Source organism: Mobula hypostoma, chromosome 12, assembly GCF_963921235.1.
Source record: "Mobula hypostoma chromosome 12, sMobHyp1.1, whole genome shotgun sequence".
NCBI classification, from domain to species: Eukaryota; Metazoa; Chordata; class Chondrichthyes; order Myliobatiformes; family Myliobatidae; genus Mobula; species Mobula hypostoma.
Window position 1 is genome coordinate 29,636,020 of NC_086108.1, and position 22,984 is coordinate 29,659,003.

Sequence of the window (22,984 nt, forward strand, 5' to 3'; positions counted from 1 at the left end):
ATATACACTATCTATACCCATCATAATTTTGAATACCTCTATCAAATCTCCCCTTAATCTCCTACACTGCAGAGAATGAATTCCTAACCTATTCAATCTTTCCCTATAACTCAAGGCATTAAGTCCTGGTAACATACATGTAAATTTTCTCTGCACTCTTTCAAACATATTAATATATTTCCTGTAGGTAGGTAACCAGAACTGCACATAATACTCCAAATTAGACCTCAATGTCTTACACAACTTCAACATAATATCTGAACTCCTGTACTGAATACTTTGATTTATGACTGCCAATGTGCTGAAAGATCTCTTTATTGCCTTATTTACCTGTGATGTCACTTCCAAGGAATTAGAGATCTGTATTCCCAGATCCCTCTGTTTTACTGCTCTGCACAGTGCCCTACTGTGTAAGCCCGGTTTGTCCTCACAAAGTGCAACGCCTCATACTTGTTTGCATTAAATTTTCCACATAACTGAAACTGAAGCTGAGTACAGAGAAGGTTCACCAGACTGATTACTTGGGTCATAGGACTGACATACAAAGAGAGATTTGGGAAAAACTGAGCTTACTTTCATTAGAGTTTAAAAGAATGAGAGGGGATTTAATTAAAAAGTATAATACTCCAATAGCACTGAACTCACTGGCTGCGGGAGTAATGTTCCCAGTGGTGGGTGAATCCAGAGTTAGGGGGTCCCACCACTATGGTACCAGACAAGGTACTTCAAACTGAGGTGAGGAAATATTTCTTCCCCCAAAAAAGTAGTGAACCTGAGAAATTCTCTACCACTGAAGGCCCCTGAAGCCAAATAGTTAAATATATTCAAGAATGAGTTAAATATGGGACTGTTGGATAAGGAGAATAAGGAATATGGGGGGAAGTTAGAGGTGGGTGCTGAGTTTGGATGCTCAGTCATGATTATGTTGAACACCAGGGCAGGTCGCAAGAGTCAGATAGCCCAGTCTTGCTCCTGTTTTCTGTGTTTCTAATTACTTTAATACCATCAATTATATTAATCCAGCTTTTGGGACAGTGGAACTGTCATCTCTGGGGATGTTGGATTGACTAAGTCTGTGTCATGAATTTTGGGGAATAGAAGGAGATCTAACTGAGATGTGCAACATCTTGACATGGCTCTATGGACAATGTAGGGATGATTTCTCCTGCCTATAGGAGTGTCTTGAAACAGAGGTCACAGTCTCAGTATGCAAGGCAACGCATTTCAGACTAAGGTGAGGAGAAATGTAATTACCCAAGTAATGGTGAACCAGTGAAATTCTCTACTTCAGGGCCAAGTCACTGAATGTGTTTAACAAGAAGGTAGACAGACTTCTGTCTCAAAAGGAATCAGGTGCTTTGGGAAAGAGCAGGAATAGGGTGCCGAGGTGATTGATCAGCCATGGTTGTGTTAAATGTCTGAAAGGGCCAAGTGGGCTTTTATTTTGTAAAAGGAAGTTTATGGACAGGAAGATCTCATAAGCAGGAAAGAGGTGATGACTAGATCTGTTGTTACTGTGATGCCAGCTGGAAGATAAATATTGGCCAGGACACTGGAAGAAATCTGCCACACTTCTTTGAATATTGCCCATGATTTTGTGACATACACCTAAAAAATATCTACATGAATTTATAGATGTGTTTGCTGTACGTGAATGGATGTGTCATTGCTAGAACTGTGGAGTTAGTCATAAGGTATTCCCTTCCAAAAGAATGAAGCTAAAAATACACACTACAAATATTAGATGATGTACATATTTATAAAGCAAAATATTCTCTGAGTGGCTTGTCAGAGACAAAAAATAGCTTCACTGATAAATTGTCAGTTTATTAGAATATTGAGAGAAACTTTAAAATGATGTAAAATGGTCACTAGGCCATCTGTATTGATTATATAATGTAAACTTGTGCTTAGATCTTCATGATAAATCTCAAGCGCAGAAAGGACAGGAGGGACCGAATGCTACGGACACTCTATGAACAGGACATTGATACCAAGTTAGTCGATGCAGTGGACGGGAAGTAAGTACTCATCCTGATGTAATTAAACTGTGTGGAAAGTGGCTTTGCTGCATTGCTTGTTAGGCAGGATGATCTACACCCACTGAATATGTCTGTTTCCCCCCAAATCCTTGACTATCCATAAACTGGCACCCCTTAAGTCTCCCAACCATTTTTAGTGTCTTTCCAACCACCACTGGGCCTCCTTGTGATACCTTTTGACACTTGCACACCAAAACATATTCAGCCTACTCTCCAATCAACTTTAGAACCTTTAACCTTCCTAGCCCTCATCTTGACCACCACTTGAATGCCATCCCCACCCCCCACCAACACTTATTGACCACCCTCCTTTGGTGAACATCAGCCAACAACTGCTCATCACCTTTGCCATTACCAATAGAATCCCCTGAACTATCATTTGTCTTCCATTTGTCCTACATCTCCCATCACAATCTCCACCTCCAGACCACTGGCTTTTGGTCCAGATCAACATCAAAGCAGCTTCCATTCCCCTCAACCATCATCACTGACCCTTAACGATCACCAGTGGAGCCTCGGCAAAGAGGATACCATCCACATTATCTCCCACTAGACCTGGCTATTCCAGTAGGTTGTCTTCTAACCAAAGGGCCTTCAACCTGTTAGCCAGGGGATAGGACACAGACAGAAAGTAAATGTTCAGAAGAACCACTGTTAAAAGCTGCATGGATGTTCAGAAAGCTTGGTTCCAAAACTCACATCACCCATTTCACTCCCAGTTTTCAAGGAACATGTGTCTTCCCATAAGGGGTCCTGAGGCATTCAGAAATATGAGTTAAGTGGCCTAGTGGCTGCTATCTTACAGGACCAGAAACCTGTATTCAATTCTGACCTCTGGAGCTCTCTGTGTGGAGTTTTCATGTTCTTCCTATGACTATGTGGGATCCCTCTGGGTGCTCTGATTTTCTCCCACACCCCTAAGCCATGCTATTGTCAGATTAATTGGCTATTGCAAGTTCCAAAGGCGGTGTAAGATGCTCCTTCCCTCCACCAGCCTGCACATCACCCTCGGGCAAGGTGTAGCACCTGCTTAGCCCCCTGGATCAGGGTCATGTGAAGCCATGAGAGCAGGTGGCGGATAGTCGTATGAGCAGCTGATGCCCATCTCAAGTCCTGGTTATGTGATCACTGACTCCAGGCAGACAATCTCTGCAGAGTATTGATGATGGCTGAGGTCACCTGCCTTGTAAAGACACTGCCCAGGAGAAAGCAATGGCAAACCACTTTTGTAGAAAAATTTGCCAAGAACATTCAAGGTCACCATGATCGCCTGTACCGTATGACTGGCACATAATGATGATGATGAAGTTGACCCTAGTGTATATATAGGTGAGTGAAACAATCTGGGAGAATTTGATGAGAATTTGGGGAGAATAAAGATTGGAATAATGCAGTATTAGTATTAATGAACAGTTAATAGCCAGAACAGACTCGATGGGCTGAAGGACCTATTTCCACACTATATCCCTCTATAATTCAATATTCTGGGTCTAAAATGAAAAAAAATATACATAATATGCAGCAGCTGAAACCAGCATAAATGAGCATAACAAGGAACAGCTAGTGAATCAATAGTAAAGAATGAAGCCGTTGTATGCTAAACTTTTGGATTCATAGTAAGTATTGGGAATGAGCCTGAGCAAAGGGGTATGGTGTTGATCTTTGAGCATACCCCTTAAAGAATAAGATGAACTGGTCTTACTTTATGATGCCTACTAGTGGCTCCTAGACTATGTGGTTGCCTCTCACACATTCTCCGAATTGGCCGAGCAAACCATTTGGTTCACAAATAATTGGAGATTGGGAATAAAAGCCAACGTACGTAGGCAGTGGTACCCACAGGACACAATACATTGAGATGGGTAATTGGACCAATGGGCTTAAAGTTTCCACTGAAACTGAAACATACACTTGTGGCTCATAACTGACGTTCAAATAGTATGCTTTGCATTGTTAAGAGTGCGGGGCATAGGATTAACATAAATAAGGTGCAAACTGCTGTTGCATTCTGAAAGAGTAGGTGTTGGAGGAGACAAACCAGAAAGTCAGAGAATGCATTTTCATTCTGTGTTCTCCGAGCATCCTGAAGATTCCACTTCAGCTTCTGTTACTGAAGAGTCATAGTATAATAGTGTGACATACAGTACCTGTCTGTTTTGTATCAACAGAGCTCTCAATACAAGTCACCTGAAAGCACTTAACATTGAAATGCTACCAGGCTACCATGATCCATATTCAGGCCGAATACTTACACGGGGAGAAATTGGCTGCTTCCTGAGCCATTATTACATCTGGAAAGAGGTAAGAAGATGGATTCTAATTTGCGCACTCACGTGCTTCCGCTGCTTGGAAATTGACTTCATGTAAACTGTGTGTGCCGATATTCGCTGCACTTGGCTCAGTGCGAAAACATTCTATAAATTCAGAAATTGTTTTTTTTTGTTGAGATTAAGATTAGGATATTTTGTTGTTGAAAGTGTTGACCTGCCTCTCAGTTGCATCTGAATTGATCTGACCTGCTGGCAGGTTATATGGTCTCCCTTCCTGCCTATGAAATGGAAAATCAACCTCAGGGTGGCTCCCCTCTCTCACAGGCTTTCTTTTTATATTCACTATGAAGTGTTGCCCTGAGAGGAGCTAAACTATCACCTCAGGTCTTCTGTGGCTGATAGTTTTGACCACTGGAACCAATGGACTTTTTTAAAGACCATTTATGCATAACACACTTTCTGAGAACCTCAGTATGGCTTAATAAAGCCAACATTTGCTGTCCTTCACCCACAGCCCTTGTAAAGGTCATGGTGAGCTGCCTACTTGAACCATTGCAGTCTGTCTCATGGGAGCTCCAGGATATAGATCCAGGAATGATGAAGGACCAGTGATATTGTTCCAAATCAGAATGGTGTGCGACTTGGAGTGGAACCTGCAGGCGGTGTTGTCCACACACAACTGCTCCCTTTCTTGGTGGTACAGGTGGTGAGTTTAGGAGGTGCTGATAGATAGGCGGGATGTGCAAGTTGTAGATGCCACGTACTATGCACTGCAGCCATTGGTGAAGAGAGCGGATGATTTTTAGGATGGTAGATGAGTGTGCTAATCAAGGAGTCTGTTTGATTCTGGCTGGTGTCAATCTTTTTTTGAGTTGTCGACCTCTGACCTACCCTTGCTTTAATGGTGATAGAGTTATGCAGCATGGACACAGGTCCCTCCTCCCACAGAAACTACATCAACCATCAACTGCCCATTTTTTTGCTGCTTCTATACCATTGCCATCACATTCTCCCCACATTCTCATGTGTTCCTACTACTAACCTACTACAAAAGAAGGGCAAACAATTGTGGCCAATTAAGCCAACAATTCACACAGCTTTGGGTTGGGAGGAAACTGGAGCACAAGAGGCAACCCCACATGATCGCCCAGACAGTCTCAGAGGTCAGGACTGGACCTAGGTCTCTGGAGTTGGGAGACATTAGTGCTACTAGTTGCACCACTGTGCCACCTATTCAATTAAGTTTGTCATGAGTGATATTGGTGGGGGGGTATTCGATGATGGAAGTGTTATTAAATGTCACTGGAAGTTGTTTGGAGAGGACTTTGCCCAAATTAGGATTGGTCACGGTTCACTGGATCTTGTCCAGTTCCTTGCCTTTTGTTTGTCTTCCATTGTGGATCCATCAATCCAATTCAAAGTGCTCATTACTTGGAATCTTTAGAGGTTAGCTGCTGACCAATGAACCAACCACTGGGAGTTCCATTTATTACAATTATAGCCTGACCTAACTTGAAAACTTAGCGTGCCCCAGGGTAAACATAGCCTGTTTCATTATTTGCTTTCTATTTAACTTTGGATTTTGATTGAAAAGAAGACGTGGGCCTCCTTATAGAACAGGGGTAGGCAACCTTAAGCACAAATGATTTTCTAGCATGCGTTATTCATTAATTTGAGGCAAAACATAACTAGATGTATTTAAACCGATAATTCCCATATTTCAAGTCTTTTATGGCACTTATTTGGCCCACTGTTCGCTCATTAATACGTGATCTGGCCCACAGAGGCAAAAAATATTGCCGACCCCTGTTATAGAATTTGAGATAAATGCGACCTGAAATTATGAGATGTCTGAAACTGTACCATTTTCCATCATCTGCAGCTGAGTGAGTCTGATTGGAAACTTCTGCCAATATCATTCTGAAACCGGATGCTTGCACATGATTACAGGGAATGATAAATCGCTGATCATCCATGACAACTTGGAGGAATTGCATGCTTTTTCTTGGGGCTCCCATTGGTAACAAAATTTGGAGAAAGTTCTGAGCAGGAGAAGATTTCCAGTCATAAATATCCATGACCCGTAGGTTGACGTTCAGTTCAGTGCTGAAAGTGTGCATTAATCTGTTATTATCTGTGATGCAACACAGATTGTAAATTTACAAAAGTAATGGCGAAGAATTTTTCTTTTGCAGTGTCTAATTTATTGGACACTGCCCTAGGCCATTAAGCAGAAGATGTAAATTTTAATCCCACTGTGATAATTGACGAGTTTAAACCAAGGTAAATTTAAGTTACTCCAGAATTCAGTAATTCCTGATAAAAGTTGGTTTCGTGTATGGTAACCACAAAGCAAATGGATTCACATTAAACAAAAGAAAAATAATGGTTCATGGGATGATAGATTAGAGTTGCTGGGACAATTTTTTTCGAAAACCGAAGACAGAGTAGATTTGATAGAAGTGCACAGAATGATGAGGGGTCAGTACAGAGTAACCATTCCTTTTGCTGGATGAGTCGAGAACTAGAGATCATGTATAAAATAAAACAGGTGAGAATTAAAAGTGATATAAGGATTTTCTTTCATGCAGAATGTGATTTGAATCTGAAATGCACTGTTTGCAGATAATAGACATAGGATACATTGTGACCTATATGATACTGAGATACATGCTAGGATGCACTGGGGCACATCATCAGTAATATAACTTGGGGTCACTGGATTTTTTGGGCCTTTCAACATCAGACACTCTCAGCCAGGTTTGTTCAAGCCCTGGCATGTGTCCCAGCAGCATTAGTTCATAGATCATACTTCTTGATCCATAGCTATCTGGAGACTTCTCAATGGCCTCTGTGACGGTCCTGATGGCCCTTTGCTTTGCAGCCCCTGTAATGCCAAGAGAGAGTAGGTTCTGCACAGTGAGAAACCAGATTAACCTTTACATCCCATGACTATAAACTGGAATTGTGCCCTCCGCCCCTGGTACTGCTCTACCAGCTCCTGGTACTTGGATTTCTTATGCTCAATCACCTCCTCTATCTGGTCTTCCCAAGGAACTGTCAGTTCAACTATGACCACCTGCTTTGAGGTTTCTGACAGAACAACCATGTCAGGCCTCAGGGATGATAATGTGATGAAGTCAGAGAACTTTAATTGCTTGCGCTACAAAAGAGGATTGGATAAATAAATTTGCAAGCTTCTGGATACTTAACCACAGGGTTGTTCTGGTAGAGAGTGGGGGTAGACCCAATGCGTTGAGTGACATTCCTTTACTGTGGCCATGCCATGATTAAACTTTTTCAGGGAAGGAAGTCTACCACTCTTACCTGGGTTTGCCTTTTCATGTTTGACACGTAGCTCTTAATGACTCTTTTAAGGTTCTCTTACCTTGCTGTCCTTGTCCTTCCTTCTGACTGGAACATACCTATTCTGTACTCTGTGCAATTGGTCATTAAACACCCTCCAAGTGTCGGATGTGGACAACGCAAAAACAGCTGTTCCCAATTATCTCTCCCTAGTTCCAGCCTAATGCTCTCGTAATTTGCCCTGCTCCAGTTTACTCCCCTCCTGCAAGGTCCATCATTATCCTTATCTCCACCTACCTAAGAATTTGAGGAGTTGTGGGCACTGTTCCCTAACTGCTCACCCGCTGAGAGGTTGATCATCTGGCCAGGCTTTTACCCAACACCAAATCCAGTATAGCCTCTCCTTTTGTTGGGACTATCTACATACTGATTTAAGAAACCCTCTTGGATGCACCTAACAAATTCTGCCCTATCAAAACCTCTTGCACTAAGAAGGTTCTAGTTTATATTATGAAAGTTGAAAACCCCAATGGTAGCAACCAGATTGAAAAAGGACCTAGTGCTTTCCCAGCATACCTGATGAATAAACTCCTATCGGGCTTCCAGCCGGGTACACTTATCCATTTTAATCGAAGTTTTGATAACAAACTCTGCCATCTTCATCAGGGATGATGCCTGGGTATGTCTAGTTCAGTGGTATTTATACCCCCGTCGTCAGTCCCTCCTGATTGGTTAGTCCTCATCCAATCAGGTTTCCACTGTCCCACCTTGTTTACAATCAAATTCCAGTTCTTCCTTAGAATGAGGCCTTTGTCTTGGTTAAAATGCTTTTCCTCTTGTTTTATTTCAATGGCTTCCTTCAGCCGGTGACCCAAAAGCCATTGGCCCAGCACAGTAGTTTTGTGCTGTCAAAGTTAATCGTTGTGAATGCAATGTTCTGCTACAGCTGATTTCTCTGAGTAACCCAAATGAATGTACCTCCTATGCTCCTCAAAGCGGGTTTCCACCGTGCGTCCCATCTGGCTGATATACGCTACTCCATATTCACAGGGATTCCTGTAACCGCCAACCGTCCTGAGTCCCAGTTCATCTTTGATCTGCATAAGCTTACGGTAACACTTATGGGCTTGTGGAGTGTATTAATCCAGTATTTCTTCAGGATCTTGGCAATCCTTCCAGAAACTGTGGAAATATAGGGAAGACAGACGGTTATGACCTTCTGTCAGGTTCTTCCTCAGTGTTGGTTTCCTGGTTTTTCTGTCGGTCCTTTTAAGGTGAAGGAAAGCAATGTATCTCAGTAAATAAATAAAAATTGTCCCCTCTGAGTGTCACTGTGACATTATAAATAGGAAAACAGATTATTATCTGAATGGTGGCCGATTAGGAAAAGGAGAGGTGCAACGAGACCTGGGTGTCATTATACACCAGTCATTGAAAGTGGACATGCAGGTACAGCAGGCGGTGAAAAAGGTGAATGGTATGCTGGCATTTATAGCGAGAGGATTCGAGTACAGGAGCGGGGAGGTACTACTGCAGTTGTATAAGGCCTTGGTGAGACCACACCTGGAGTATTGTGTGCAGTTTTGGTCCCCTAATCTGAGGAAAGACATCTTTGCCATAGAGGGAGTACAAAGAAGGTTCACCAGATTGATTCCTGGGATGGCAGGACTTCCATATGAAGAAAGATGGATGAACTGGGCTTGTACTCATTGGAATTTAGAAGATTGAGGGGGGATCTGATTGAAACGTATAGGATCCTAAAGAGATTGGACAGGCTAGATGCAGGGGGATTGTTCCCGATGTTGGGGAAGTCCAGAACGAGGGGTCACAGTTTGAGGATAAGGGGGAAGCCTTTTAGGACCGAGATTAGGAAAAACTTCTTCACACAGAGAGTGGTGAATCTGTGGAATTCTCTGCCACAGGAAACAGTTGAGGCCAGTTCATTGGCTATATTTAAGAGGGAGTTAGATATGGCCCTTGTGGCTACAGGGGTCAGGGGGTATAGAGGGAAGGCTGGGGCGGGGTTCTGAGTTGGATGATCAGCCATGATCATAATAAATGGCGGTGCAGGCTCGAAGGGCCGAATGGCCTACTCCTGCACCTATTTTCTATGTTTCTATGTTTCTATTATCCCTGATTAGTAGAGCAACTCCCTACCTCCTCTTTTACCTTCCTCTCTATCTTTTCTAAAATATTGAATTCCTGGTACATCTAGCACGCATTTCTGGCCCTCTCTCAACCAAGTCTCTGTGTTGGCCACAGCTTCATGGTTGCATGTACTGATTTATGCACTGTGTTCCTCATCATTACTCATAATGCTCCTAGGATTAAAACACACATATTTCAAGTGATCCATCCTATTGTATCTATTACTTCTCCTGTCTGTTTTTACTTGTCCTGACATCTAACTTCATCTCCATCCCTCCACCTATCCACTTTCTGACCTGATGCTCGTGCTCCCATACCCCTGCCCAATGAGTTTAAACCCTCCCAAGTAAAATTAGCGAAGATTCCTGGCCAGGATATTGGTTCCCTTCCAGTTCAGGTGCAACATGTCCCTCTTGTACAGGTCAGCCCTGCCCCAGAGGAGGTTCTAATGATCCAAGAATCTGAAACGCTGCCCCCTGCACCAGTTCCTCAGCCACTCTTTCAGCTGTACTATTCAGTTGACAGGGAGAGAGACTAAAATGAAAATATAAAATACTACACATGCTGAAAATCTGAACAAAAAAATTGGTAAGTGCCAAAAATATTCAGAAGTTCAGGCAGTAGCTGCGGAAAGAGAAAGAGCTGTGGGAAGGTAAAAAAAATCCTTCATCAATAATGAGATGGAAGTGTTAATTAGAAAATGCAAACAGTTGTTGAAGACCTTAGAATGATTTACTCTGTAAGTGCCCCTTGTTGTTATTTTGGTCTTAATTTAGCAGGGGTTTCCAATTATTTTTATGCCGTGGACCCCTGCCATTAACTGTGGACCCCGGGTTGGGAACCCCTGATTTAGATAGCAGAACAGTGCAAAATTGGTAAAGTCAAGATAGGTGAATGTATTACCTTTGCTTTGGTGCATAAATGTGAACTTTTTTTAAAAGCTCATTTATACTATGCATAATTGGAATTTACATTTTAAAGTTGGAGAATGGTTGATATTACCACTCACACATACCATGGTCGCAGGCACTTTCTCCTCAGCTATGAGTTGCTTTTGACTTCAACAGGGCTTGGCATGGCAAGAGTCTTATGCAACCACTGATCAGAAGGTTTTCCATATCTGGTATACAATTAACTGTTTTGATAGAACTTGATAAAATATCCTCATTCACAGTTTTTAAAAATTAATGGATCTCAAATTTTGCTCTTTGCAGTTAAAATTACAGGGCTTGAACATCTAGACAGGTAACCACTCACCTCAGCCCTTCAACAAGTGCTGTGGTTGTTTGGTAAACAGAGAAAACAGCGCCATCTGTGCTTCAAGCACGGTATTGCTTGCATAAATGCTCCAGTTTCATCCAAGATGGGTTTTGGTTGACTTCAATGGCCAAGTATTTCCTCAGAACAATGAACAACTGCTCAACTAACTACTAACTACTTGAGCTGGGAGGGATCTTCATCAACTAGCTTTGATCCATTTGTTGAGGCCCTACATAACAATTGGTCTCCCAGTAAAAAATCCCATGGAAATAAATAGTTAAGTCTATGTCTCAAGGCTGATCTGGCTCCGAGTAGCTTCAATGTCTCCAGTCTTCACCAGTATTCAAACGTTAAACATACTATTGGAATTATCATCAATTTTCAAAATATTTTATAAATAAAATCAGAGAACTTCGAAAAAATTAAATTTACTAATTCAGTAATTAGTGTAGATGTAAATTCTATGAAACTTCATTATGAAGACAGAGCTATGCACTAAAATGAATAGTTACTGTGCCTGGACAGGAGTGATGGGAGGTTCCTACACTACTCTTGGATTAAAATTTTACAAAATGTCTTGTACTATTCCCACAGAACAATAAATGTCATTACATATATCAGTGATACGAAGTCAAATTCTGTTTGAGATTCAATGTCCGAGTGTGGTCAGAGTGGTTACAATGGCTTGCTGGGGAGAGCTTCGGATTTCAACCACACTCCTAGATGACATCCAGATCAAACCAGCTTTGAAAGTTGTTCTGAAACTGTCCCATCGAGGAAATTGTTTATTCTCTACCTACCCTTACAGATTTCGTTACTCTCTTGATCACCAAACTCAGCCCTGCTGTTTTCCCTCCCTCTGCTCACCCTACCCAGACCAGTTCCGCATTGGTCTACAATGGGTGCTTGATGCCTGGCACAAGCTCATTGAACAGAAGGTCTTCTTTCCGTGCTGGACTGGAAGGCTCTGAAGTTCTGTGATCCCTTAATCTTCTACACTCAAAGCAACGGAAGTCTGTCAGTGCTAAAACGTATTCTATGGTGGGTCTCCTTGTTTCAGGTCATCGACCGAGGGCTGAAGAAAGCTCTAGTCCTGGAAGACGATAATAGATTTAAACCACACTTTAGAAGAAAGATAACAAAGCTGATGGAAGATATTGAGGATAACCAGCTGGATTGGGATCTCATGTGAGTATGATTGGATAAAAAAAACAGAGATTCAAAAGGCATATGATTGAATGATCCAGGATTTATGTATTTCATCACTATTTACTAGATTTCCACAGAACTAGCAATAATTTGTTTCCTTGTGTAATACATGAATACAATATCTGATGAGAGCTGTTCTCACTTGGAAAATCTTCTTCAGGAACATTTAGGAATCAAACAACCTGTCATAGTCGTGGCCATGGGCTCATACTTCACACATGGATTGCTAGAAATCTCCACCACAATTTCTGGGAACATCCTGTCCCACTATGTCCTTCTGTGTGTGTGTGTGTATATTTATAAGCCTTTGTCTTTCTGTCTGTGTGTCTGTGTACGTACCTGTGTGTATCACTCCTCAGAGTTTAATTGATTAACTGGGGATCAAAATTATATGTTGAAACAACAAATGCAGTAACTTGTATGATATATTTTGAACACCCAAGCACTGCTGTTAAAGAGCTTACGTACATACATTTTGAATTCAGGCTACATGCATCTTTACATAGACAGTACAGGTGTAGGGTGAAAGGTTTAGAAGCAATCTTTTCACTCAGAACGAAGCTGGAATTTGTAACATACTGCCTGAGTGAGTGCTAGAAGGAGGTATTCTCACAGCATTATCTAGATAACATGCAGAAGGGAACGGTAAATGGGGTTAGTATAGACGGGAGTTTGATGGGCAACTTGGACATAAAAGCTGGAGGGCCTCTTTCTGTGCCATATGAGGTTATGGCTCTATTAGAGATTTGCATCTCGCTGTGTTATACAGGGTACACTTTCAGTTGATGCAGGATATATATTTAACTTGCAAAGATCTGCTCCTTGCATGCAAATTCACTCACATTTTCCTTTCTTGCTTTAACTTCAGCTACATTGGCCGGAAGAGAATGCAAGTGGAGCACCCGGAGAAGTCGGTGCCCGGCATTATGAACCTTGTGGAAGCAGATTATTCCTACTGGACATTGGCTTATGTTATATCCCAGCAAGGAGCCGAAAAACTTCTCGCAGCAGAACCACTTGGGAAGATGTTGCCTGTGGATGAATTTCTGCCCATCATGTACGATAAACATCCCATGTAAGTGACTGACTGATGGCTGGGTGGTGAAAGTAGGTTCCAGTCATGAGAGGAACAACAGAGGATGTTCTAACCCAATATAATGCTGAGAATAATGGCATCAGAGATTAGAGATTTCATAATTTTCTCAGTAGAGATCGTTCCTCAGAGGTGCAGAGCGGAAGGAGCACTTAATAACAGTAGGGTACTGAAATGCCATCAATAGGCCTTCAATTTATATTTGGCCCATTTTGTCATCATCCTCGGTAGACCAAGAATTAATCCATGCAGACTTGTTTGCTGCAGCCAAATTGTTTGATAAAGCATTTTCACACCTACAAGACAAAGTTGAGTTCAATGTAAAATAAACATGTATCCACAGGTGCAAATGAAAAGCTTACTTGCTGGAGCATCACAAGCAAATATGATCAGAGGCACAATATTCACAAGAAAAAAATAAACTAAACATATATTGTACAAAATTACACAAAAAAGAACACAACTAGAATAACAAAAAGCAGCCCATTGTGGTGAAAAGCGGTTAAAATGATCGCAGTTTTTATATTGAGGTAGTGATTAGTGTTGTGCAGATTGGTTCACAAGTACCAAATGGATAAAGGAAAGAAGTTGTTCTTCAACTTGGTGCTGTGGGACTTCACCTTCTATAGCTCCTGCCACATGGTAGCTGATGGAAAATTGAGTGGTCCAGATCTTTGAAGGAGAATCATTCATCTTTGACAAGTTCTGTCCAGGTTCAGAAGCATTTCATTCCTGTAAATGTTCACTTGCAAGCCAGAAATGTAACTACAAACTGAGTTCCCACAGGGCAGAGGTTGCCTGCAACCCACAGTAACCAGTAAATGCATCCTGTCAGACTCCGAAATGGTGTTTTTATTTACGGACTGTACAGAAGTTGGATGTTGGTAAGCTTGGAAGGATGTGTACTGAATGTCCTATTTGAGGGGATAGAATGCTCTCTTACCAGCTCAGATTACTGTCAGCAAAACAGATTCCTTCCTTCCACCACCAGGCTACTAATGAAGCCAAAGGACATTTACTGTAAAAGTATATTACGTTAATGCTACCTTGGGATTCATTTTCTTGCAGGCATTTGTAGGAAATAAAGAATTAAAGTAGAATTTATGAAAAACTATACATGAACAGACAAACAATGACCGCCAATGTTAAGACAAACTGCAAGTAAAAAATAAAAAAAGTACTGAGTATATGAGTTGTAAACTTGCTGACAGGACTAGCTTGCACGCCGAATGGTGAAACCTGAAATGCAGGAACTCTTTTCGCCGACAGATCAAGTGAAGTTTCAATTGATGGATTTTTGAAATAGTTCACAGAGGAATTTTCAGGGTGGGGTCATACCTATCAGGAAAGGCTGAACATATTTTATGTAAATTTGTGTTGTACTATTTTAATATTACTTCCTTTTATCTTTGGTAACAGCTTAAGTTATACTTGGTCTCACCAAGTTTCATTTATAAAGCAATAAATTAAAACAGGTTTGAAAAACACAGAGAATCTAAAGTAAAACAAAGGGAGGTATGTGATGGTATTTTAGGTCCCAAGACCCTTTTGAGTTAAAATTTTTGAAATTCTGTTCCTTGTAGAAGGAGATTTTTTCACATAAACATAAAGTTGCCACAGTCCTTAAATTATATTAAACAGTCAGAATCATTCAGATGTGGTCAGAGGAAATGACCACACTTTTCTGAGACTGTTTGGAGCACATTATCTGAAAGAACAACTCAGTGCCATACTGAGCGAGTGCTGCACAGCACGAGACACGTTGCAGAAAAGATGTTAAACAAGAATCCCTTTGAGTTTTCAGGCAAATGCAAAAGATCTCATGACATGGTTCCAAGAAAGACATATCTTCTGGCTTATCAATGCTGTCCCAATTCTGCTCACCAGAGCTGGAACATCTAGCAGTAAAGTGCCGTCCTTTTCACCTACCACGGGAGTTCTCTGGGATCATTTTGGCAGCAGTTTACATTCCACTTCAGGCCAATGTCAAGCAGGCTTTAGATGATCTGAGCAATGGGATCAACATGCACGAGATAGCGCACCCTAATGCCTTCACCATCGTTTTGGGAGATTTTAACCAGGCTAGTCTGAAAAAACATCACTGAGCAACTACCATCAACAGATCACTTGCAATACCAGAGGAAACAACACACTGGACCATTGCTACACCACCACCTAGAATACCTTCCGTGCTATTCCACGCCCTCACTTTGGGAAGTCTGATCACCTAGCTGTATGTCTACTCCCTGAGTATAGGCAGAGACTGAAGACTGCAGCACCAGCAGTGAGGACCAAGAAGGTATGGACAAGGGAAGCACAGGAGCACCTACAGGACTGCTTTGAATCGGTGGACTGGATTGTATTCAGGGATTCATCTTTGAATCTGGATGAGTATGCTGCAGTTGTTACTGACTTCATTAAAACCTCTGTGGATGAGTGTGCATCCAAAAAGACTTACTGTGCATTCCCAAACCAAAAGCCGTGGATGAACCAGGAGGTATGTTGTCTGCAGAAGGCTAGATCTGTGGCATTCAAGTCTGGCGACCCAAGCCTATACCAGAAAAACAGGTATGATTTGAAGAGGGCTATCTCAAGGGTGTAGAGACAATTTTGAATGAGTTTGGAGGCGACATCGGATGCACGGCAAATCTGGCAGGATCTACAAAACATTACTTCCTACAAAGCGAAACCCAATAGCATGAATAGCCACGATGCTTTATTACCAGATGAACTCAACACCTTCTATGCATGCCTTGAAAGGGAGAACATAACTATAGCTGCGAAGATCGCTGCTGCACCTGATGACCCTGTCATCTCCGTCTCAGAGGCCGATGTTAGGCTGTCTTTAAAGAGAGTGAATCCTCACAAGGCAGAAGGTCCCAGTGGAGTGCCTGGTAAGGCTCTGAAAACCTGTGCCAACCAACTAACACGAGTACTCAAGGACATTTTTTACCTCTCATTGCTATGGGTGGAAGTTCCCACTTGCTTCAAAAAGGCAACAATTATACCAGAGCCTAAGAATAATGTAGGCTGCCTGAATGACTATCGCCCGTAGCACTCACATGACAGTGATGAAATGTTTTGAGAGGTTGGTCATGATTAGACTGAACTCCTGCCTCAGCAAGGACCTGGACCCATTGCAATTTGCCTATCACCACAATAGGTCAACAGCAGATGCAATCTCAATGGCTCTTCACACGGCTTTAGACTACCTGGACAACACAAACACCTACGTCTGGATGCTGTTCATTGACTATAGCTCAGCATTTAATACCATCATTCCCACAATCCTGATTGTGAAGTTGCGCAACCTGGGCCTCTGTACCTCCCTCTGCAACTGCAACTGGATCCTCGACTTCCTAACCAGAAGACCACAATCTGTGCGTATTAGTGATAACATATCCTTCTCACTGACGATCAACACTGGCGCACCTCGGGTGTGTGCTTAGCCCACTGCTCCACTCTCTATATACACATGACTGTGTGGCTAGGAATAGCTCAAATACCATCTATGAATTTGCTGATGATACAAACATTGTTGGTAGAATCTCAGGTGGTGACGAGAGGGCGTACAGGAATGAGATATGTCAACTAGTGGAGTGATGTCGCAGCAACAACCTGGCACTCAGCGTCAGTAAGACGAAAGAGCTGATTGTGAACTTCAGGAAGGGTAAGATGAAGAACACATACCAATCCTCACAGAGCGATCAGAAGTGGAGAGAGTGAGCAGCTTCAAGTTCCTGGGTGTCAAGATCTCTGAGGATCTAACCTGGTTCCAAAATATCAATCTAGTTATAAAGAAGGCAAGACAGCAGCTATAATTTGGAGTTTGAAGAGATTTGGCATGTCAACAAATACACTCAAAAACCTCTATAGTTGTACCATAAAGAGCAGTCTGACAGGTTGGATCACTGTCTGGTATGGAGGGGCTACTGCACAGGACCAAAACAAACTTGCAGAAAATTGTAAATCTAGACAGTTCCATCTTGGGCACTAGCCTACAAGATACCCAGGACATCTTCATGGAGCGGTGTTTCAGAAAGGCAGCATCCATTATTAAGGACCTCCAGAACCCAGGGCATGCACTTTTCTCACTGTTACCATCAGGTAGGAGGTACAGAAGCCTGAAGGCACACACTCAGCGATTCAGGAACAGCTTCTTCCCCTCTGCCATCCAATTCCTAAATGGACACTACCTCACTTTTTTTAATACACAGTATTTCTGTTTTTGCATGATTTTTTTAATCTATTCAATATACATATACCGTAATTGATTTACTTATTATTTTTTTCTCTCTGTTAGATTATGTATTGCATTGAACTGCTGCTGCTAAGTTAACAAATTTCACGTCACATGCTGGTGATAATAAAACTGATTCTGATTCTAATACTTCAATGACACCACAAGAAAGATAAATAAACTGCTCAATATTACTCTTATTTTACTGTTGGTCCTATAGTCATAGAGAGAAGCAGAACAGAAAGAGATGGTTACATGCCGATTATAAACCACCCGTTTACACTAATTAAGTCACCCCCAGGTTTAACCACTTACTTCCAACAAGGACAATTTACAGTGGCTAATTGAGGTAACAACCCACACACCTTTGGGATATGGAAAAAAGTTGGTGCAGCCACGGGAAACATAACCAATCACCGAGAGAATGTGCAAACTCCACACAGAAGGCACCGAAACCAGGTCTCCAGCACTGAGGGCCAGTGGCTCGGCCGGTTGTGCCATTGCTCTATTTCCAGACTTCCTACATTACAACAGTCTCTACACTTTAAAAGTATCTCATTGGCTAGGGCAGGGGTTCGCAACCTGGAGTCCACAGACCCCTTTCTTAATGGTATTGGTCCATGGCATGGAACCTATTGGAAACCCCAGGCCACAGAAGGCAAGCTGTTTTGTCATTTCCAGACAGACAAGGAAAGTGGCTTGACTTTCTCATACCTTTTCTTTATTCACTTCTGTATGGCATTTATCCTATTAAATTATTGGCTTATTACTCTTGGCACATGCATAAGTATACAGTGAAAAGCTTTGCTTGCTTACTGTTCATGCAAATCAACACATCATACAGTACATTGAGGGAGAAGAAGGTAAAACCATAACAGGATGCAGAAAAAAGTGTAAAAGCTACAGAGAAAGTGCAGTGCAAATAAATAATAAGGCACAAGATCATCATGAGGTAGATTGTGAGATTGAGGATCTATCTTACCGTATGAGGGAACCATTAAATAGACTTACATCAGCAGGGTGGCAGCTGTGCTTGATCCTGGTTGTATGTGCTTTCAGGCTTCTGTATATTCTGCCTGATGGAAGAGAAAATGTCTGGGTGGGTGGGGCCCTTGATTATGTTAGCTGCTTTATCAAGGCAGTGAGAATTATGTACAGAGTCCATTATCCTGAACAGCAAAACAGAGCAGGGATTAAAATGACACTTTTGAGGCTTTGATCCTTGTATAGTAGATTTATGCCAGTTAGCTTGAGAAAATGAATTGTGCCAAATACATTTTAGGTAATTGTATTCCTCATTTTTTTTTTACACAGAGAAGATTATAAGAAGTTCTATGAACCTCGTGATTTGAAAGCCTTTTCAGTGGAGCCACTGCTGATTTTCCCGACACACTACACTGGAGAACCAGGTTACGTCAGTGATACTGAAACCTCCGTAATCTGGGACAATGATGAGATCGCGACAGACTGGAACCGCAAACTCTCCAAAAAGACAAAAGAGCAGGGCGAGATTGGTACTGAAGCTCAGAACACTGAGGCACTGCAGCCCCAGTCCCCCATCGGCACAGACTCTCGAGATGAACTTTGACGCGCCTTTGCACTGGCTGGCTCTGATCAGCGATCAGAGTCAACATCTCCCTGTCATTTGGTTAAAGTGCCTTCTGGAAGGCAGCTAAAACAATATCTAATGTGACAAAATTGACTGAATGCAGTGATACAGCAGCAGTTAATTTTAGTGGCTAATTATTAATTAATATTGAATATGTTGATTATTTTGAAAGTGATTACTTTTCCCCCCATTTTCTCTGTCTTTGCATTGCATCTCACCTATTACATAATACCCACTACCTTTAGGAAAAGGGATGTTGGGCGTGGAATGTTTGCTGTGTTATCCAAGGGATAGCATGTGTTTCTGCCATTGTGCAACATCACGTTGATATCTGCCCGTAGAGGATACAAATTTATAGTTGCACTCTGGTGTAGGATATGAGCAGTGCTCATCACAGAATGGCTAATTATTCAACTATTGCTAAACTAATAAGGGCTAAATGTTCAAACTGCTGTTATATCAAAGAGCATTTTAGTGCCTCAAATCAATATTCAGAGTAATTCTGCTGGTACGGATTTCCTATAAATGCTACTGTTTATTCAGATGTGTTACTTTAAATAACAATATTTGTTTGTGTGTGTGTGTTCTTATTTATTTTTCCCCTCTTTAGAGGAAAAGCTTGCTTGCAATCTTACTCTGTTGTGTGGATGTCAACTGTCCAGAAGTGTAACCTCATCTTCGTTCTTATTTCTGGCTGTCTTCTGAAAACAACACAAAGCTGTTCAGTTTCATTTTCTGCCCAACTGATAAGTGAAGATCAAGGTTCACTTTTCCTGACTGGGACATGAGTATCCTCTGATAATCAAAATGATGCCATTTTGTGAAAGCAAATCAAGACATTTGCAGACACTGCAACACACACAAAATGCTGGAAGAACTCAGCAGGCCAGGCAGCATCTATGGAAGAGAATACAATCGACGTTTTGGGCTAGAATTCTTCCGTAGGACCGATTTTTCCAAAGATGCTACCTGACCTGCTGAGTTCCTCCAGCATTTTGTGTGTATTGCTCAGATTTCCAGCATCTGCAGATTTTCTCTTGTTTGCGTTTTTGCAAACGCTGGTTTCGTTTTTATTTCAGATTTTCAACATCTGCAAATTTCTTGATTTACTTTCACTAAATGGCATAATTTTGATTATCAGATAAAAATTTTTTAAAAACCCTCAGTGGGTCAGGCCACATCTATGAAAAGTGAAACAAATTTAATGTTCTAGACCAAAGACCTGAAATGCTGAGAGCGCAAGAAAATAAAAGCAGGAGTAGGCCATTTATCACCTCAGGCCTCCCCTGCCATTCAGTATAATTATGACAGATATACTTCAGCTCTCATCTCCCTGTCCTCAGTTCTCCAATTTTTCTAAAAAATATCTACATTGCTTTTGAATTCCTCCCATTGATCTAGCTACTACAAATGTCCGGGGTAAAGAGTTCAAGAGATTTACCGACCTCTGCAAGAAACTCCTGCCTGCCTCAGTTTTAAACTGCTATGCCTCCTGCCCCCCCCCCCCCCCACCAATTTTGTACCTATGTCTCCTCATTTGAAATTCTCCCAAAACAGGTCATCCCCAGTTTACTTATGGGCAAACTGTTGACTGAGTGTTTGACAGATCATCAGGATGGATGGGAATGGATTTGCCAACTGCTGCAGGTGGGACATGTTCTATCAGGTGGGAATGAGGCACTTCCATGGGCCTTCTCTCCACTATCCACCCACCCTCAACTGAGCCACAACAAGCGGTGACCATCAGACATAGGGGCAGGCTTCAGCCATTTGGGTCATCGGGGGTTGGTTTGAGCTGGGCAGAGCTGAGAGCAGACTGGCTAGATCACTCACTGAGTCAGTAAGGCCAACTTGCAGTCACTCTTCTTGTGCCTGCTCGCTCTCTGAATTGAATTGAATTCAATTTAGTATTGAATTGAATTGACTTTATTACTTAACATTGTTCATATACACGAGGAGTAAAAATCTTTACATTAGGTCTCTGTCTATATATGTAATGTGCAATTTATAGTAATTTATAATAAATACTATATATGACAGGATAATCAATATAACATATAAATACAGCTGTGTCAGCATGGCCTGGTGGAAGATGTTGTCCTGGAGCCTGTTGGTCCTGGCTTTTATGCTGCGGTAACATTTCCTGGATGGTAGCATCTGGAACAGTTTGTTGTTGGGGTGATAGGTCCCCAATGATCCTTAGAGCCCTTTTTACACATCCGTCCTTGTAAATGTCCTGAATCATGGGAAATTCACATCTACAGATGTGCTGGACTGTCTGCACCATTCTCTGCAGAGTCCTGTGATTGAGGGAAGTACAGTTCCCATACCAGGCAGTGATGCAGCCAGTCAGGATGCTCTTAATTGTGGCTCTATAGAAAGTTCTTGGGATTTGGGGGCCCATACCATACTTTTTCTACTGTCTGAGGTGAAAGAGGTGCTGTTGTGCCTTTTTCACCACACAACTGGTAAGTACAGACAATGTGAAATCCTTGGTTATGTCTATGCCAAGGAACTTAAAGCTGTTCATCCTCTCAACCCCAGGTTCATTGATGTCAACAGGGGCTGTGATCCTGTGATTCTGTGATCCTCTCCCACACATGGTTTCTATTCATTGGACAGTCTGGGCCATGGACAGTTCTCAGGAACAGAACCTGTCATGCTCTGGGGACGAACTGTAGTGCAAACAGCTCGACTTCTACCCTGTCATGCCCGCTCAGGAGTTTATTTGTTTCCATAAGATCACCCTTGTTCTCTTAAACTCCAAAGAATACTGATTTAATATCTTTAGTGGCCATGGTAGAACAATTCTCTCATCCCAGAACTTAAACCAGTGCATCTTATTTTGGACAGTGTCCAATGCCATTCATATGTTTTCATACATAAGGGACCTAAAGTGTGCACAGTAGTCCTGGTTAGCCTCCTCAGTATGGGTAACAATACTTCCCGATTTCTATACTCCAACCCTCTAGCAATGAAGACCAATATACCATTTGCCTTCCAAACCATTTACTGCACCTGCCTGCTACCTTTTGGTGACCGATGTACGAGATTATTCAGATTCCTCCCAATGAATTGTATAACCTCCCTCTTAATCACGATATATTATTTACACAGAAGCTCTTACCCAATCACTCGATCTATTTATATCCTGTTGCAGAGCCCAAATATCCTCACCATAAAATGGCCTCCAACTTATTTGTGTTGATCATCTCATTTAACCATTAAGATTTCTCCAAAGCAATCAAAATGTATCCTCTACCCCCTCCTCCAGGCCAATAATATAAATCATAATATAATTGAGGACCATGAAATTATTCCTGGAATACTCCTCTAACTATATCCTATCATCCCAAAGAAGGCCAATCTATTCTGTATTTGTATTCAATGCGATAAACAATTTTAAATTTATACTTAAAAATGCAAACACGAGGAAATCTGCAGATGCTGGAATTTCAAGCAACACACATTAAAGTTGCTGGTGAATGCAACAGGCCAGGCAGCATCTCTAGGAAGAGGTACAGTCGAATTTTCGGGCTGAGACCCTTCGTCAGGACTGAAAGAGGAGCTAGTAAGAGATTTGAAAGTGGGAGTGGGAGGGGGAGATCCAAAATGACAGGGGAAGAACTGCCCAGCTCTTGGCTCCATCCCTCCCCCTCCCGTCTTCTCCTATCATTTCGGATCTCCCCTTCCCCCTCCCACTTTCAAATCTCTTACTAGTTCTTCTTTCAGTTAGTCCTGACGAAGGGTTTCGGCCCGAAACGTCGACTGTACCTCTTCCTAGAGATGCTGCCTGGCCTGCTGCGT

The 22,984-nt window shown here is 41.9% G+C and overlaps 1 protein-coding gene across 1 annotated transcript in view; it reads left to right on the forward strand.

The window, feature by feature from the left end:
• LOC134354671 (procollagen galactosyltransferase 2-like) overlaps positions 1–22,668 on the forward strand; it is a 191,546-nt gene extending 168,878 nt beyond the window's left edge. Inside the window, exons 8-12 of the mRNA XM_063063769.1 lie at positions 1,915–2,021; positions 4,211–4,343; positions 12,087–12,214; positions 13,104–13,310; positions 18,883–22,668. Coding sequence (XP_062919839.1) covers positions 1,915–2,021; positions 4,211–4,343; positions 12,087–12,214; positions 13,104–13,310; positions 18,883–19,156 — 849 coding nt within the window. The 3' untranslated portion in view covers positions 19,157–22,668. The remainder of the gene's footprint in view (positions 1–1,914; positions 2,022–4,210; positions 4,344–12,086; positions 12,215–13,103; positions 13,311–18,882) is intronic.
• The last annotated feature ends 316 nt before the right edge of the window (positions 22,669–22,984 follow it).